The sequence below is a fragment of the Peromyscus eremicus genome, chromosome 5 (genome assembly GCF_949786415.1).
Source record: "Peromyscus eremicus chromosome 5, PerEre_H2_v1, whole genome shotgun sequence".
Taxonomy (NCBI): Eukaryota; Metazoa; Chordata; class Mammalia; order Rodentia; family Cricetidae; genus Peromyscus; species Peromyscus eremicus.
The window spans coordinates 11,838,669-11,858,497 of record NC_081420.1 but is presented as its reverse complement, the minus strand read 5'-3'; the positions used below and the strand labels follow the sequence as shown (position 1 = coordinate 11,858,497).

General features: G+C 46.3%; 1 protein-coding gene across 3 annotated transcripts in view; it reads left to right on the top strand.

Annotated features, from left to right (window-relative positions):
- The window catches only part of Syk (spleen associated tyrosine kinase), a 76,045-nt gene extending 56,664 nt beyond the window's left edge, over nt 1-19,381 (top strand). For all 3 annotated transcript variants that reach the window (XM_059262940.1, XM_059262941.1, XM_059262939.1), the window contains 7 exons: nt 2,284-2,371; nt 3,439-3,616; nt 8,443-8,652; nt 10,216-10,405; nt 11,249-11,389; nt 12,317-12,429; nt 16,392-19,381. In XM_059262940.1, coding sequence (XP_059118923.1) covers nt 2,284-2,371; nt 3,439-3,616; nt 8,443-8,652; nt 10,216-10,405; nt 11,249-11,389; nt 12,317-12,429; nt 16,392-16,464 — 993 coding nt within the window. In that variant the 3' untranslated portion in view covers nt 16,465-19,381. The remainder of the gene's footprint in view (nt 1-2,283; nt 2,372-3,438; nt 3,617-8,442; nt 8,653-10,215; nt 10,406-11,248; nt 11,390-12,316; nt 12,430-16,391) is intronic.
- Nucleotides 19,382-19,829: the final 448 nt, after the last annotated feature.

Sequence of the window (19,829 nt, the reverse complement as noted above, 5' to 3'; positions counted from 1 at the left end):
CACTGATCCCCACTTGCTTCTGATACACTGCCATTTTTTCAGTGATTTTCTAAGACCCTTAACTCTGCTTTAAAAATATCCCTAGCAGATTTTATTATAAAATTGTGGGTGCTGGTTTATTATAACAAGCCTTTTGAAGTCCTCTTACTCTGGAGAATATTCTAGAGAGGCTGCATGCAGCCCTAGGATGAGGCACTGAGTGGCAGAGGCAGGAGCTCTTCTATCCACAGGAAGTGTTAGACCTGTTTTCCCCATCTCGGGGCATCCTTTAATTCCATAATGGATCAGAGTTTGTCTTGGGAATCTCAGAACCTTCTTATGTACAGAGAAAAATCAAGAAGACTTAAAATTGTAGTCGTGCTGACTTGAAAAGACTTTTAAAATTTGTTTGCAGCTGGAGTTTTTTTATAAAGAGAGCAAAGTAGGTTGGGAAGGACAGATATGGTAGGAATTACAAGTATAAGCTAGGGAGTTCTCCTTAGGCAGGGCAATGATAGTATAAATGTTAGGGGAATCCAAGCAACACCCAACACTACTGGAGTCATATGTAAAAGTTTAAGAGGGTCATGAGAGATTTACCTGGGTCTGTTTCCCTTTCTGAGTATGAAGACTTAAGAGAAACTCATTTTAAACTCTGTAAGTTTACATTTCACATCTCCCATTTATGAAAGGTTGCTTTAAAATCTATCTATCCAACTATCCACTCATCTATCCACTCACCCATCCATCCACATATCCATTCACACACCCACACACCTATCTATCCATCTGTGCATAATACATACATACATACATACATACATACATACATACATACGTACGTATGTACATTCACCCACCTATCCATCCAACATCCATTTTTTCACATATTGTGTTGTGCGTTCTCCTAAGCATCCATTACCGGCATGGCCCAGCTCTGGAGCTTTGATTTAATGCCTACATTTGCATAACTTCTGCTCTATTGTCATGGTTAGTTCTATTACATGATCCAACGGGAGTGTTGGACAGAAATTTTCACAAGAAAATGAATCCAGTGACATCTCCATGACATCTGAGACCAGATGTCCTTGGTTCTTCCGCAGGCATTGCCAGCCTCTAACTCATGGTAAACACCATGAAGCTGGGAAGTCAAAGTATCTTGAGACATGTGTCCCTGTGTTGGTAATGACACAGTGTGACTCCGTTGTTAAAATTTGATGCATGGAAATGTCATGTTAGTGAGACAGATGAGAATTTAATGTGTGCTTCAAGACCATGGCTGTGTAATGTTAGCTGAATGTCTCTGTTCCTTTAAACTCTCCCCAAGTCTGGTGCTGTCTCATTTCTTCATGGCAATATGTGGATGCTGATAAGGTAAATAGATACACAAGATAAACAAAAACTGGAGGAGAGGAGGGTTAAAGTTGAATAGTGTTTTGCTTGTGAGACAAGTGTTGTGGCCATCACCTTTTTTAATTTGTGGGTGAAGATGGGTCAGAAAAAGAGAAAAATGTTTCCAATGGAAAATCCATCAGAATATTAGGAGATTCCCCTCCACTTATTTCACGAGGCAAATCAATGTTAATCAAATTAGTGAGAAGCCCCTATGTGTAAGAGCCAGTGAGGCCTTCCTTCAGTTTCTGCCTCAATGACCAGCCACAGGTCAAAAAGGAAGAGTCCCTTCTTTTCAGGAAAGCAAAGAGAACTTCTCTTGTGGCACGGCACATGCCTGCCGCCACCACCACCATCGTTATCATTATCATCCATGGCAGTGGTGCACGGGGTGGAGGTGGAGATTCTGCAGAATACAGCCTTCCTCTTTAGGATTTGCAGCTAATTTCCCGGGCTACCCTGTTGCATCAGTGCATTGTGCCTAAGTCTGTATGGAAGGCAAAACAGATGGACACAGCTTGACTTTGCTTTTTAGATAACTTCTACATGAAATTCGATGAGGAAGGGCAAGTTCAAGGCAGAAATGAATCCATGGGGAACGTATGAGATCCTCTTTCTGGGAGGTGGGAAACAGACATCCAAAGGGCACTTAATTGGGAAGAAAGTTCTACTGGAATGAACAGAATGGATTCTCTCCTTCCAGCTCTGAGGCCATGTCAGGGGTGTGAGCTGTAAGGCGTGAACCTGTGTAACCTTCTCAGGTCCAAACAGTTGCCTGAAGAATGAGAAAAGCCTTTCTGACCTCTTCCTAATCCTTGTCACCTGTCTCCCCTGCATAAGCTAACGTGTGATCATTTGAAAATAACGGCATCAGTGCAGAAATGATAACCTGCTGTCATTCCTGTGCTTTAGCCTGTCCCGCCGCCTGGGAGCCGTCCAGAGAGTACTGTGTCCTTCAACCCCTATGAGCCAACAGCAGGGCCCTGGGCCCCGGACAGAGGTGAGAGATGCACTTTTACTCAATGAACATTCAGAGCAGGGTGCACGGATGTCTGTCAGTGTGCAGAGTCAGCTTACAAATTTCTGGCACTGTTCCAAATTTGCCTTACAGTGATGGTCAATATTAAACAGCAGTCATGTCCGGCCACAGGCAGAAGATATCACATATCGTTAAATAAGCAGTTCTGTCATGTGAAAATGCTTTTACAATGAAAACAAACAACCAAAACCAACCGTTGTCAGCAATGACGGCTCCATGCTTCTGCTTCCAAATCCTGTGTGTGTCACACTCCATAGACCACAGCTGCCTTTCTTGGAAGAACATGTGGTCTTGGCAGTAGGTTCAGCTCACAGTCATGATGACTGGGAGGCCACAGAGGTGACTTGTTCTCAGAAGTGGGAACTTTGGATGGCTTCCTTGGGTTCATGAGTGTCTCTGTGTTATTTTTTGTATTATTAATGAACGTGGGGTTTGTTTATTTCTAGAAATTGCCACCAAACAAAGGATTAAAGCAACAAGAGTCAATTATCTTTCACTTAATTTATAGCTTGTGGCTGGGGATGTAGCTCCTGATAGAGCTCTTGTCTGGCATGCACAGAGCCCTGGGTTTTATTCCCAGGACTGCAAAATCCAGGCATGGTGACACACACCGTCAAGGTCATTGTTGGCTAGACACTGAGTTCACGGCCCTTCTTACAGTTTGGTAGCCTCAGAACAGTGGAACTCCATCCACGACATCTCAAACACTTAGCATTTTGGCTTTTCATAGCCTTGCCTTGGAAAGCACATGCATCATTTCTCTTGAACTCTGTTGGTTCCGTTATAAGAAACCGGGACATGTCACTGGTGGCACCTCGCAACCGGAGAGTGTCAAAGAATGTTCACATCTGGCTTAAAGCCTAACAGGTTTGCCCACCATTACTACTGGTGTAGAAGGCCTATCTTGAGATCTCTTCCCTTGCTTTGGTTCTCAGCTGTGTGCAACTGCCCCATAAGAACACAGGAGTGGAGGGCAGGGCGGCACAGCAGTGCCGTCTGGAGTTATGAGTTGCCTAACTACCTTGCAGGCCTTCAGAGAGAAGCCTTGCCCATGGACACAGAGGTGTATGAGAGCCCTTACGCTGACCCTGAGGAGATCCGGCCCAAAGAGGTCTACCTAGACAGAAGCCTGCTGACACTGGAGGACAGTGAACTGGGCTCTGGTAACTTCGGGACCGTGAAAAAGGGATACTACCAAATGAAAAAGTAAGTACCATTGCTCCGTTATGTTACTGTCACCCTCAGTGTGAGCATGCGTTATGGAAACTTCTAAGAATGCAGCTAGAGTGTTCATTTAATCCCACACATGAAGTTTAACCTGGCATGGCTAAGTACTTTTTCACTAGCATTATAGTTATTCATTTCTGATACAGTAATTTTTAATTTATGTTTTATTTTGTGTGTGTGCACATATGTCATGGCATTCATCTCGTGGTCAGAGGAACATGAGTTGGTCTGCCCTTTCTCACATGGGTTCTGGGAATTAAAATCAGGTCTTCAGGCTTGGCAGCAAGTTCTTTTTACTAACTGAAACATTTCACCAGGCTTCATTTCTGGCTCATTTGTATCAAAAGCAACCTTTGTGTATGCTAACTGTAGTTATGGTAATGAAATGTTTATTTTAGTATATGTGCCCTGTAGAAAGTAACTAAATAGAAATAAGCAAATTCATAAGAAAATATGAATATATTGTACTCCCAAACATAACTGCCTGTGACTAACCTTGGTCTAGCCATTTGTTGGATCTTTATATGTGTGGAAGATTTTTGTTTCTGGTACCTCACTTTCTGTGCACACACATAGAGGCCATTTTGCTTACTTTTAAATATATGCATGTGAATCACAGTCACATTTAAAGTTGAATATTAAGAGATAGAGAGATGGCTTAGAGGTTAAGAGGGTATATTGCTCTCCCAGAGGACCTAAATTCACTTCCCAGCACCCACATCAGACGGCTCACAGCTGCCTGTAACTCCAGCTCCAAGGAATCTGATACCCTCTTCTGGACTCTGAGGGTACCTGCACTCAACATGCATGTACCCGCACACAGATATATTCACTTAGATATATAATTTAAAATAAACCTTTTGAAAAACTGAATTTTCAATTTTTTTTTTATATAACTAATTTTTATTACTATCACAGTTTAAATAACCAATGAAGATAAACCTGGTCGAAAAATACAAATTAGAACTCAATACAATATAAAAGCATATTTATATATCTTTATAGATAGATGTGTATATACATTTGATTTTCCTGATTTGTCTTAGTTTGTTTTAATTCCTTGATAGTTAATCCCTTGATTAATTAATATGAAGTAATATGATTAATTAATATGAATTTATACACAACTTCAACTGCAGGTTTCAGGGAGATGAGAAGCTGTGTTCTACCAAGACCATTGAGAGGCAAAACAATGTCTTTCCATCACTGGGTCTTCCAGTGGGTAAACTCAGCCCATTCTCTCCCCAGACTCAACTCTTTACTGTCTTTCAGATTTCTCTCAGCAGACTTGTTTAGCTTGTGTGAAGGTCTTGGTCAACTTGCCTTACATGCATTCTCAGGTAGTTTGTATGTAGTACTAAGTATTTTCAGTACTCAGGGTAATTTGATGTTAATGTGTGATATCATGTAGCATTTTCCTTTTCTTGATCCTGTGTACCTTATATATGATCTAAGCTGATTTTACGCACAGATGTGACAACCAGCATCACTGCCGAGTTCACTTGTGACCAGTAGCAGTTTATCTAGCTATCCTCTTCAACACAGATGTGTCACTTATAATGGCAGATCTCTGTGTGTGTGCATGCACATGTGTGTATTTATGTGGGTATGAGTGTCTGTGTTCAGATATGTTCAGAGGTATGTGTGGGTGTGAGTACACATTTGTGCAGGTACGTGTATGTGTGTGTGTGTGTGTGTGTGTGTGTGTGTGTGTGTGTTCATGCAGGTGTGTGTGTGTACAGGTACAAATGCATGTAGAAGTAAAAAATGAACCTCAGTTGTCATTCCTCAGGAGCCAGCCACCTTGTTTCTTGAGGCAGGGTCTTTCACCGGCATCTGGGGCTTACCAATTAGCTATGGAAACTGGCCAGAGAACCACAGGGTTCTACCTGTCTCTGCCTCCCAGAGTTGCAAGTATAAGTGTGTGCCACATCCATTCTTTTACATGTTGGGGTGTTGGGGGTTGGATCCCAGTCCACATGATTTCATGGCAATCACTTTACAAACTGAGCTGCCTCAATAATGATACTTTTCCCATCATGTCTAATCCTTATTCTCTGAGTATTTTTCCTTGCCTTAGTATATTATCTATGGATTGGAGAATAGTGTTTTATAACTGGCAGAGCCTCATGCCTGGCCACGGACAGAGAGATCCCAGCATTCCTGTGGTGGTATTGTGTTCCTCAAAATATTGTGCACCCTAATAAACTTATCTGGGGTCAGAGACAGAACAGCCACTAGATACAAAGGCTAGAAAATGGTGGCACTCACACCTTTAATGCTAGCACTCCAGAGACAGAAATCCCTCTGGATCTCTGTGAGTTCAAGGCCACATTGGAAACAGCCAGGCATGGTGACACACGCCTTTAATCCCAGAAAGTGAGGCTTTAATCCCAGGGAGTGAGGCAGAAAGCAGAAAGGTATATAAGGCATGAGGACCAGAAACTAGAAGCATTTGGCTGGTTAAGCTTTCAGGCTTCTAGCAGCAGTTCAGCTGAGACCCATTCTGGATGGGGACTCAGAGGCTTCCAGTCTGAGGAAACAAGTCCAGCTGAGGATCCGGTGAGGTGAGGTAGCTGTGGCTTGTTCTGTCTCTCTGATCTTCCAGTGTTTACCCCAATAACTGGCCTCAGGTTCGTTCTTATTAATAAGACTCATTAAGATTCCTGCTGCATATTCCCCTTGGGTATGGTTTGTAACTGTACATTATGGCTGCTGCCTACCAGGCTGAAGAAGTGTCGTTTTGTTCCTCTATTTCTGGGAGGTCTTTAATCGTGGATCTATGGTGAATTTTGTTGAAGACTCTCCCCCTCCACTGAGCTCATTCTCTGTTTCTTTTTCTCTACTGTGCTCCTCCAGTGACTTACATCCATCAGGTTTCAGATCTGAAGCACATCCCTCATTCATGGAGTAAATTCCCCTAGTCTTTCATCAATTCTATCTTTTCTTCAGAAGTGATTGAATATAACTTCTGAGTATTTCTCTCAGAATTTTCATATCTGTGCTCATGAAGTGTCTTAATTACTGTTCTGTTGCTGTGAAGCGACATCGTGACCAAGGCAGCTTATAAAAGGAAACATTTAATTAGGAGCTTGCTTACAGTTTCAGAGGGTGACTCCATGCACATCTTGGCAGCAGGAAGGCATGGCACTGGAGCAGTAGCTGAGCTGAGCGCTTGTATCTTAGCCACAAGTTGGAGGCAGAGAGCAAGAAACTGAGCCTAGATGAGCTTTTGAAACCTCAAAGCTGACATGCCTCCTCCAAAGAGGCCACGCCTACTCCAACAAGGCCACACCCACACCAAGGCCACACCTACTCCAGCAAGGCCACACCTCCTAATCATTCTCAAAACAGTTCTACTAACTAGGGGCCAAGCATCCAAATATATGAGACTACAGAGGCTGTTCTCATTCAAACCACTGTGTGACATTATCAGTCAACTGCTTTCTTATGATTCCTATAATGAGTCCTTATTCTCTTGTCTGTAAAAGAGCCCAAGGATTGGAAGATGAGGTGTTTCAGAAAGTCTCTTCCTGGGGCAACAAATGTTCAGGCATCAGAACTACTGCAGCCTCATACAATGAGTGGGGAATCGCCTTCCTCATTTGCTTTTCTAAAAGAGGTGATGTTTTCTTGTTTAAATGTTTAGAGGAATCAAGAGACTTTTTCTTTTTTTAAGTTCTTAATTTGGATCCCTACCTCACATCATAGATGTAACCATAAACCCAAATACAAAAGTCACAGTCCGTGACTAGAGATGACAATGGAACCTCTCATGGTCCCAGGAGGACCCAGTGAGTCCCCTTGGGTGCTGATACTATCTAAATCCACCTGTAAAGACCTCAGGCTGATGCCAAATCAGTACAACGCTAGTGTGTATGCTTCTCTGTGTGCCCGTCACACTTATTCTGTTATTTGTTGTATTCTATTTGTTAGGTGTGTGTGTGTGTGTGTGTGTATGTGTGTGTGTGTGTGTGTGTGTGTGTGTGTGTCTATCCATGGTGTGCTCGGGTGCTCTGCCACACCACCCATATAGAGATCAAAAGGCAACCTTGGGTGTCACTTCTTACTTTCCACCTTGTTTGAAACAGAGACCCACAAGTCATGGGGTCATGGATCCTCCCATGTCTTCCTTTCATCTTGCCCTAGAAGCACTGGGATTACAAATTTATGCTACTATATCCAACTTTCTGTGGCTCCTGGGAATCTGAACTCAGGTCCTCACTCTTGCATGACAATTACCTTACACACTGAGCTATCTACACCCTGTGGCCATTTTCTGAATGGCTTTAAAAGACTCTTGTTCTGCAGCCAGTGTGTCAACATTCCCCTACCCCACCCACCAGGCATTGGAGTTTGCCCCACATGAGCACCAGATAATGGGGTAAATCCATGGAGTCTATTTAATGATCAAAGGAATTTATTTTGGGGATAAACTCACAACCATGGGAGATTTGTCATAGGATCTGGGAAAGCTGAGCTATGTTCCATGTTGAACAACTTGGCCCAAGATCTCAGCATCCAGAACCACCACGAGGTAGCCCAGAAGAAAGGGCATACATGCATCCCTGGTCTTAAAGGTCCTCGGTGGCCCCGCCCCAGAGGCCGGTACCTCAAGATCATAAGCAAGTGTAACAGCTACAGCTGCCTCACTAGGTGATGCTTCAGGGCATGGCTCAAACAGCTGTCCACTACACGGGCATCATGCATTCCCCAACCCTGGCCACCCCCGGGCATCATGCCTCACAGAAGAGAACTTCTAGACAGTTTGGAAAGTTTCTCATGAGTTGCAATCTGTGTTCCAGAGTTGTGAAAACAGTGGCTGTGAAAATCCTGAAGAATGAGGCCAACGACCCCGCCCTGAAGGATGAGCTGTTGGCAGAGGCCAACGTCATGCAGCAGCTGGACAACCCCTACATTGTGCGCATGATCGGGATCTGCGAGGCCGAGTCCTGGATGCTGGTGATGGAGATGGCGGAGCTGGGGCCCCTCAACAAGTACCTGCAGCAGAACAGGTGCCGGGGAGCTCAGGTGCACGGGAGCTGTGCACAGGCCCTGCTTGGGCTGTGCTGGGGCCTGGTTTCTGTGGAAAGGCTCTCTCTCTCTCTCTCTCTCTCTCTCTCTCCTCTCTCTCTGTGTGTGTGTATGTGTGTGTGTACACCTGTGGGAGCACACCTATGTGTGGGTGTATGTGTGTGGAGGACAGAGGTCAGTATTAGATGTCATTCTCTATCCTCTGTTATTCTCCCTCTTATTATTTTTTTATTTATATGTATATGAGTGTGTACCACATGAGTGCAGATACTCACAGAGGCCAGAAGAGAGTGTCAAATCCCTTGGAGCTGGAGTTACAGGCAGTTGTGAACCTCCCAATCAAGCTCAGGCCCTACACAAGAACAGTTCACGTTCTTAATCACTGAGCTGTCTCTTCGACTCTCCATCTTACCTTCTTAGACAAGGATTCTCACTGACTCTGGAACTCACCAATCCAGCCAAACTGAGCTGGTCACAGAGCCCCAGAGATTACGGATCCTGACTGCCATACCTGGCTTTTATATGAGTGCTAGGGATCCCAACTCAGGTCTTCATCCTTGTACCAACTGAGGCATCTCCCTAGCCCTGCCAGAGAACAACTCTAATCCATTATTTGGTCTTTACCCTTCTCTTTGAATGTCTTTCCAGTGATAAAATCCTCAGTGTTTGTGGACAGGGCATCTCCTGGCAACAGGCAGAACTTTTTTCTTAGATAAACACCTTGAACAAATTTTTTCCTGGGGTACCATCTTTGTCTTGAGTACCTGGATCTGAAGGGGCAGGCTATAAACAGAGGCAGAGCTTTCTGTCCCATATGCCCAGCCAATTATACATGGCAGCCACTTCCCAAATTACCACTCAGTGGCTTATATTAATTTTAAATGCTTGGCCAAAAAAACCCACAGAGACAGCTGACCGAAGCTAGTGGGAGCCCACGGACACTGTCTGACAGTGGACTGACAGCTGGAGAGCCTGCATGGAACTGCACTAGGCCCTCTGAATGAGGATGACATGTGGCTTGAAGTGTTTGTGGGTCCCCTGGCAATGGGAGCAGGACTCATCCCAAGTGCATGAACTAGCTTTTTTAGAGACCATTCCCTATGGTGCCATGCCTTACTCTGCCTTGATGCAGGGGGAGGAGCTTGGTCCAGCCCCAACTTGGTAAGCCAGCCTGTGTTGAATTCCCAAGGGAGGTCTTACCCACTGTGAGGAGTGGGTGGGGGTGGGAAGGGGAGAGTTGGGGGTAGCAGGAGAAGGAGAGGGAAGGGAAACAGCAAGCCTAAGGATCTTCCTGTTTCCACCCCCTACCAGTGCTGAGATTACAGGCATATGTGTCCACACCCAGCATTTTCACATTTTCTGGGGATCAAAATTTAGGTCCTCACACTTATGCACAAGTGTCCTTACACTGATCTGTCTTCCCAGCCCCTGTCCTACTGTTTATAAGGAAGGAATGCATGGATCCCTCTTCTAGTACAGGGAACATGGCTGTGTGTTTGGAATGACCACCATCTACACTTGCTAATGACAGCCTGTGATTCTAGGCACATCAAGGATAAGAACATCATTGAGTTGGTTCACCAGGTTTCCATGGGAATGAAGTATTTGGAAGAGAGTAATTTCGTGCACAGAGATCTGGCTGCGAGGAACGTGCTTCTGGTCACCCAGCATTATGCCAAGATCAGTGATTTCGGTCTTTCCAAAGCCCTTCGTGCTGATGAAAACTACTACAAGGTAGGACAGCTCAGTGCAGGCTCATGGCTTCAGGTTGAGGGCCAGCTCAGTGTAGGATCATGGCAGCAGGTCATCAAAACACTGAAAGATAAATATCTGCTCTCTGTATTTTATTATGGTAGAAATCTCACTAGTAACCTTATGGAAAAGTGTTCTTAAGATTAATTCTGTCAATCAAGAAACAAAACCCAAAAATACTTAACATATCTCAACCGAAGACTTGTTCAGACTAGCATCTTATGTTTTTGATTTTTTTTCATATTTATTTATCTTGTGGTGTGTACATAGGCACGTGTGCCACAGTGCACTAATAGAGATCAGAAGACAACTTACAGGAGTTGATTCTCTCCTTCTACCATGTCTATCCCAGGAATCAAACTCAGATCTTCAGGCTTGGCAGCAGGCACCTTTTCCACTGAACCATCTTGCTGGCCCTGAATTTTGAGTTTTGAAAAAAGGATGGAATGTTTGTGATAACTTGGTTTCATCAATGTAAATTGAACGAGTTGATTTTTCTTTTTTTTAGACAGGGTTTCATGCAGCCCAGGCTGGCTAATGGGCGCTGAGTTCTGGGGTTACAGACATGCACCACCGTAGTTGGGTTATACCATTCTGGGACTCAAACGGAGGGCTTCATGCTTGACCACTACTAACTAACCCACTTCCTCAGCCCCAGAACTGGTTGATTCTTGAGAGATTTTTTCTGACTCCTTTTCATTCGAGTTGACACTACGAATTTTAGTGGAGGCTTTTCTCTGCTCCACTTCTCAAACCCAACTCCTGCGTGGATTGGCATGTGCACATCTGACTTAATTCATCACAGAATGTCTGCTCTGCTTCCAGGCCCAGACCCATGGGAAGTGGCCCGTGAAGTGGTATGCCCCCGAATGCATCAACTACTACAAGTTCTCCAGCAAGAGTGATGTCTGGAGCTTCGGAGTCCTGATGTGGGAAGCGTTCTCCTATGGGCAGAAGCCTTACAGAGTGAGTCATGCTTAGCTGTGTGTTCCATGTCTCAGCCTCATGGCCTTAGGAAAGCATCACCCAGTGTAGGATTATTGCCACAAGAACCTGGGGACACCCTGAGGTCTCGTATCACCCTCTAACAGAGACCAGTTAGCACACCCTCAGCTTACAGTAGCCTGGAAATGACACTCGATGCTAAGTGAGCACGTTTTCACCATGTGCTACGTACACTCACCAGACACAGCCCCAGGCCATCCTTCTTGAGAGCTAAAATAGAAATGGTCATGCCAACAGCATCAACTGTGTTAGCTGTTGCTGTGTGTGCTCTCGTATGTGTGCACGTGTGTGTGGAGGCCAGAGAGCATCCTCAGGCATCATTCCTCAGGGACTATTCACCTTACTTTTTGAAATAGTCTCTTTATTGACCTGAGATCACCCAATAGGCCAGGCTGGCTGGCCAGTGAACCCCGGGGATCTGCCTATCTCTACACCCCCAGCACTGGGATTACAAGCATTCACTTGTAATCTTGACTTTTTACATGGGCTTTGGGGATCGAACGCACGTCCTCATATTTGCAAGGTAATCACTTTGCAGACTGAACCGTGTGTGTGTGTGTGTGTGTGTGTGTGTGTCTTCCTGGATGTATGCAGATCCTAGGGTGCCACTCAATAGACTGTCATAAATGAAGGCCCTACATCCCACAAAGCCAGGCCCTAAATGAGGAATCAGAGCAGAAACCCCAAAGGCCCCCTTCTCCCCAGCACATCCAGCCTTTCACACTGGGCAGCCACCTCTGACTCTAGAATTCCAGAGGAAGGGCCCCAGCATTGTGACTGATGTCACCTGAAATTGCACAGCCTGTGCCTGTGTCTCTGTCTCTGGGGGCGAGGTCTTTTCTTTGTTGGCATATGTTTTAAAAGCTTGTGTGCATTTTCATGTCTCAGGGGATGAAAGGCAGTGAAGTGACCGCCATGCTGGAGAAAGGGGAGCGTATGGGGTGCCCTCCAGGATGCCCCAGAGAGATGTACGACCTGATGAACCTTTGCTGGACCTATGAGTGAGTACCCAACCCTTCCTTCCATTGACCTGAAGGTTTATAGAGGTATATGGCATGGCTAGTGTCTCAGTTACTTATGTAACTGTGACAAAATGTCTCAGTCAAAAACTAACATAGCGGCAAAGGATTTGTTCTCGCTCAGAACTCCAGATTCCAGTCCATGACCACAAGGAGGTCAAGGCCGCACAAACTGAAAACATTTGGTCACATCATCACAGTGGAGAGCTGAGAGAAAAGATGTCGTCCATATTTCAGTGCTCAGCTAAATTTCTCCTTCCTGAGAAAGTCCAGGATTCCCTGACCCAAGAGTGGTAACCCATGGTAGGCTGAGTCTTCACATCAAATAACATGATCAAGACAATTCCCTACAGGCGACCTGTTCTGACGGTCCCTTGTTGAGATTCTCTTCCCAAGGGGTTTCAGACTGTGTCAAGTATAATTAAAATTAACCTTCACAGCTGGTGTTATGGAGTTTGTGACCCCTGGGAAAGGACCACAGACCCAATCCAACTACAATTAAAAGTTTTATTGATTAGCTCTCTAGGACGAACAATCTCTGAGCCAAATTTGAGGTTACCATGAAGGAGGGGTATGGGGAAGGGTTTTTTTTTGTTTTTTTTTTTTTTTTTAAGGCAAAAACCACAAGAAGACTTTCTTGTCTAAGCAAGCAAGCAAAAACTGGTCTGTTCTGCCAAGTTAAGTGCTTAAGGCAACTCAAAACAATCTTTGGGTATCTGTGTAAGCAAGTTACAGAAGTCAAAAAAGCAGTTAGTCATATGGTAACAAGTAGATAGTCACAACTACATTTTTGGGTGGGAGGTCGCTGAGTCAAAGTTACTGGGAACTTACCTTCCAGGGACTGGAGTTAGAGACACATGGCTAGTGGGTACCAAGATGGATTCCCAGCATAAAATGGAGTTTCTTCAGCCATCACACTGGGTGTTAAAATGAAGTATGGATTCTTTTGCTGTGTCAGGAATGTGCTGTCTTCTACATAAATGATGGCAGGGGGTGGGCCAGAGATTGACTGTTTTACTATCCAATCATGTCTCTTCGAGGCAGGGACACTAATGTATGCATTTTGCAGCTGTGGGAACATGATGGCACACACTCAGGCAAGCTAGGACAGCTGTAAAGTTACCAGCTCTTAAGATTTTATGAGATCACAGTGTGGATTGGAGGAAATCAGAGTCCCAGGTGGCATCTCAAGCATCTGGAGCAGTCCCTGCCTTTGACAATGTCTGAGCGTGTCCCTGCTTCCACAAAGCCTTATTATATCCAGGCTGGAAGCTCCTGGTGACCACAGACAACTCAGGGCCAGAAGTCCCTACACAGTGGGGCAGGGTTGCCACATGCCACACTCACAGACTGCTCAGAGCACGGGGTCAGAAGCCCTGTCCCTACTCTAAAGGGCGGTGTGCTTTGCTTTCCCTAACAACCCCTGAGCAGGACACCATGTGCAAGATGAGAATGTGAACAGCACCAGGAGCCATGGGGCCTGTCCTGTGGCACCTGTCGGGGAAGGTCCCAGCCACTGGGCATGCCCTGTGTCACCGCCACTATGCTGCAGCTATCTGGTGCCATTGAGATGCTTGCTGTGAGAAAGCCAAGCTTGAAACCATCTATTAAGATGCTCCTGGGCCCAACCACCCATTCAGCTCTGCGGAGCTCTGCCCTGGGAGAGATTCCTGGCCCTGAGATTCCTTGCCCTGTGGAGCTGCTGTTGTGACAGGGCAAACGGCAGAATAGGGCCAGTTTGAGTTTAACCCCAAGTGCTGCCCCAAGTTTCCTACTGAAAACTTTGTCTGCTCTGTCACAGATGAGAATATAAGAAAGGGCGGGAAGTAAGTTCCCAGCAGGGCTGGGGTCCCAGTGTCTTAGGGAAAACGCTGACTCTCAGACCCCATAGCCAGCAGCTTTGCTAGGTTAATTTTGAAGTGCAGCTGGTGTGAACAAGTTTTTCTTGCCATCAGTCCCATGCATATAGACTAACAACTGTTCTCGTGTGCTACAAGAAAATTAAGGTGATTTAAAACACCAGAATCATGTGCAAGGACTGACCCTTGTGGGCAGGGGATGCATGTCTGTGTGCACAAGTATGTATATGCAAGTGTGCTTGGCCAGGCATGCACCACCTTGTTTTTTCTTCATTTAATCTTTTATTTGTGCGTGCGTGCACGTGTGTGTGTGTGTGTGTGTGTGTGTGTGTGTGTATGTATGTATATATGCAAGTGTGTATGTATGCAAGTGTTTGAGTGTACCCCAGCACATATATGGAGGTCAGAAGACAACTTTCAGGACTCAGTTCTCTCTTTCTACTATGTGGGTGCTGAGGACCAAATTCAGGTCCTTTGATATGGTACCAGGTGCCTCTACCCACCAAACCACCTCACTGGGCCTCTGCTTTATTATTTGAGGCAAAGTCCCTTCCTAAACCTAAGTCACACTATTTCTGCTGTACTGGCAGCCAGCAAGCCCTAAGGGAGTCACCTGTAACCACCCTCCAGTCCTGGGGTACAGATAGGTACGGCCATATCTGGCTTTTATGTAGCTGTTGGTGACCCACACTCATGTCCTCACACTTGGACAGAGGTACTTATACACGGAGCTATCTCTCCTGTCCCCATGCCATTTTATATAGAAGGAACTTGAACACCGGAGGATTTTGTTAACCTGGAGGGCCAGGAACCATTCCCTTATGAGCACAGAGGGAGGTGAGCTCCCTTTCAGTCAGGAGGTAAAAGTTTCACCTATCATTTGCTCAGAGCCTTGCTTGTCAACAGCACAGACTTACTGTGCATAGATTTAGGAGGCACAGGGTCTGGGTCTTTGCTTTGGCCACAGAAGTCTGTGAGCTCTTGCCAGAGCACATGCCAACACGCCTGTCTCTGAAAGTCCAGCTGGAATGTGGGTAGGGTGTGTTACAGCTGTGTCCGTATTCTCCTCTTCAGATTTTGAGCCAAGAGACTTGGGAAACGGCTCCATTGGTAGTTCTCAGTGTATAAGTAGCAGGACCTGAGTTCAGTCCCAAGAACATATAAAAATGCCAGGCATGGTGGCGTGTGCTTGTGGGCCTAGCACCAGGGAGAGAGATGGAGACAGAAGGTCCAGAGACTGAATGATCAGCCAGCCTTGCCCACTTGGCAAGTTCCAGGCCATTGAGAGATCCTATATCAAAAAACCAAAGTGGATGGTGTCTGAGGTGTAACTGGAGTTATCTCCAGTCCTGCCTGGGCCCACAGCCACTCAGACCCAAATAAACACACAGATGCTTATATTATTTAAACTGTTTGGCCTAATGGCTCAGGCTTCTTGCTATCCAGTTCTTATGTCTTAAATTAACCCATTTCTATTAATCTATAAGTTGCCACATGGCTCGTGGCTTACCAGTACTTTACATCTTGCTTCTCATGGTGGCAGCTGGCAGCGTCTCCTGACTCAGCCTTCCACTTCCCAGAATTCTCTTCTCTGCTTGTCCCGCCTATACTATACTTCCTGCCTGGCTACTGGCCAATCAGTGTTTTATTTATCAATCAGAGCAACACATTCACAGCATACAGAAAGACATCCCCAGCACTGAGGAATGACACCAAAGTTGTTCTCTGTCTTCCACACACGCTTAAATCACACCTCCATACACATTTACCCGCATTTATGAGAAAACACACAGTATTGAGTCAGCTGTTTAATGCATCTATAGCATAGGGATCAATTAACTGTCTTCAGACATGGAAGATGTTCCATAACATAGTGCAAAATTCTTCCCGCTCAGAAGGACAGGGATCCTTGGATTCTTGTAAAATGCAGGCTTGAGTTCTGTAGTTTGGGAGTGGGAAGAGACCATTCTGACCATGCTGGTGCAGGGTGCAGTGACAAGCATTCACCACCAGGGGGCAGTGACTTAATCACGTTTCCACCAACTTATCTACAAACACTAATACATGCATCTCTTCCTCCTTCAGGGTAGAGAACAGGCCCGGATTCACAGCTGTAGAACTGCGGCTTCGCAATTACTACTATGATGTGGTTAACTAACTTCTCAGGTGCCTGTCCTTGGCCACCTTGGATCCTCAAGCGACACAGAAACTTCATTCAGATGAACTGGCTTTCAGAGTTTCGTCTCCCTCTGCCCAGGGTGAGAGCTAAGCAATGCTAGGACTCACCTTCACAGTGGGTCTGGTCCAAAAAACAGACCAGCAGCAAGACCTCAGGGCCAATGGATTCATCTATCTGGTTTTCGTTTCCATCTGTGTGGTTTTCATTATGGGTCACATTTGGGAACTGTTTCCAAATCTTCACATCGTTGCCGTTCCTCCGGGTCCAGGATTGCAATGTTCTCCTGCAGATCGGGAACGTGCCGTGGCACTTAAGCAAAGGAAATAAAGAGAAAACTCACCTGTGCAGCTGGCAAGCACGAAGGTGGTTAAGGAAAACAAGAAGCCTGGACACCGTTTTTTGCACTCGCGCTGGAGACAGAAATACCACACGGATGAGACACACTGACATGGCTCTGGCATCCGCCTTCCTGCAGAAGGACTTGAAGTCTGTCCTTGTATGCTTGCAGGAGGAGATGTAAATAACGCTCTGCATGGAGGCTGCCAGGGAAGGTGGCTCCCTTGATCCTCTGCAACTGAGCTGAGTGTGTCAGACTCCCTGCCTTCTGCAGAGGGAGGGCAGCCCAGCATCCCTCCTGAGTCCATGGTGGCCTGCGTGTCTGTTAGGTATTGTTCTCATTGCTCACAAAGACCGGACAACAACTGAAGGGAGGAAGGGTCTGTTTGGGCTCCCGGTTGGGACAGGCCATCGTGATTGAAAAGACATTACAACAGGAAGGAAAGGCTGGTGGCCCGAGCAGGAAGCTAGACGGTCCCCCGGCATCCACACTCAGGAAGCAAAGGGTGAAGAGGAACTGGGGTCAGGCTATAAGGCCTCAGAGTCACCACCACCCCAGTGACCCACTTCCTTCAGCCAGGCCCTACCTCCCAAAGGTCCCACAAGCTTCCTAGACAGTGAGTGCCACCAGCCAGGGACCAAGTGTTCAAATATGCGAGCCTTGGTGGGGGGAGGGGCATTTCACATTTCAAGAACAACAGGATCTTGAGATTTTCTGTTGCTATAACTGAGCACCTTGAAGGGAATGTATAAAGAAAAGGAATGTATCTGTTAGACATGTGTCCATCCTTTCTGCTTGGGAGACTGGAACCTCCCCCAGTGAGGTGCAGCACAGGACAGGGACCTTCCTACAGGGTTAAACAGTGTGATGCCCTGACAGAGCAGCTGGACCATCTCAGGTCTGTCCTCCTCTCATGAAAGCCCTGATCCCATCTCAGGGCCCCCCTAAGGGCCCCCCTCAGGACCCCACCTCATCCCGCAAAGGCCCCATCTCCAAACACCATTTGAGTGACTCTGAATCTTCAACACATGGACCCTGGGGGGACACATTCATACCAGAGCGTAGGTAACCAAGGCCATCTCAAGATGAGTTTCTGAATGGAATTTTAATTCACAATAAAACCAGAGATTTGATCTTTACCACAGTTAAGCCTTGCTGAGTGCAGTTCTGAGCTGAGGACATGTGACCTGAGAATTTCACTCTATCCTTTTAGAATTGGCTTACGTGTGGCTTACTTTCTGATCATACACAAAGTGTCACCCATTTGTAGCACTTTTGCTGAGGACTTAAAATTACAAAGGCTGCATACATTTGTTCTGTGTCTGTACATATATACAGATGTGGGCCTCTGGTCTTCACTCTGAGACACTGTGACATACACAGGCAGGGATGGTACAGGAAGCCCTGCTGGTGGTGGGTGAGGAATGGAGAGAGGGTGCAATTGTGCCTTTCAGACTACGGACACAATAAACTTAGCCTCTCTAAGGCAAGCGTCTTTTAAAGCATGGTTAAGAAGTACTTAGAAGTCATCCATGTGTCTTGGAATTGTGCCGACAGATCAATCTTCTTGTTAAAGAGGGAATCCCTGTATGTTGAACTCACTGAGCTGACCCACAGAACACAGAATTGGGGATGAAGTCTCATAGGTGAGGCCACCTACAGATCTGGATTCAGGAAAGCAAGGGGCTGCTGCATTGGTTATGGAGACAGAACCATCTGTGCCACACCTGAGCAAGTTCTCTGTTCCCGCCTTGCCTTCCCCTGTCCCCAGGCTGGGGCTACAAAAAAGGTCGCTTTGCAGGTTGGGAAGTCCATGTGTAAGAACCCTGCGGAAGCCTCTATGTTCTCTCTGGCCTCTCTGGCATTGTCCCTCCTTTCCAGGGGTTTGGGACTGACCATTGTCTAGATATGACTGAGCAGGATGGAGGCAGGGCCTTTGCCTTCCTCTGGAAGGCCAAGACAGGTTCTCGTGTGCAGGAGTCGTACTGTGGCCAGTGTTCGGCGCTCTCATCTGGTGAAAATCCTGCCTTGCTGTCAAGATTAATCCTCTCCCCTGGGGCCACAGAGGAGGGCAGGACCAAGGGCAGATCCTCCCTGGATGATCTAGACTATGGATGCTCGAAATTTGCAAGGTCAGGAACCAGCCAAGGTCCTTAGCTGGGTCTCTTTCACAAGCGGTCTCTGATGACCGGAGCCCCTTCTACCTGGCAGCTGGGCTCACTGTGTGCCTTTTACCTATGACCCTTTGTCAGCAGAGCACAAGGAGCATCCCAAGCTGCCTCATCACACCCCGCTGACTGCAAATACCAAGTACCTCCAGCAAACCCCCCATCCAGCCAATCATTAAAATGGTCTGTGTGTGCATTGGGACATGTCTTCCCTGCACCCAGCCCTGCTTCACATGCCAGACAGTAACTCCACGGGAATGCCAGCCCTTGTGATTGTGTTTCTCCCTGCAGAGTGAAGTCCTGGTTGTCAGTGCCAGCAAGCGTCCCCACCAGTAACAGGACAGTATTTCCTGCTTATTTCAGAACTGTTTTTAATAAAGATCTACTCTTAGTTTTGTAATGACTTTTATGGAAGAGGATCGGATACAACGGGCTAATCCCTCAACCAGAGTCGGCCAGCACCTTCACCAGTGCAGCCTGCTTGTGAAATGTTGAGTCCTCGGCCCTACAGCTACATGTGGGTAGGAACAGAGACCAGAGCTTGCAGTGAAGTCCTGACACAGGAGGAAGCCTGCAAGGAAAGCCCGGTCTTGTTGGGGAACATCTGTGTCTGGGATTCATGGGCTAAGGACCTGACAACCCAAACTTAACCTGATAGAAAGTGGGACAAGGAGACCCAGAGATCACCTGGGGTGGCAGGGCTTTGCCACTGTTCATGAAGATAACCTGAAAGCAAGCAGCAGAGAATGAAAAGGTTCCAGAGCTCTGAGCTCCTCTGTTCTAAAGGAAGTTATGGGCAGGAACAAATGCATGCATACATGCATGCATGACACATGCAT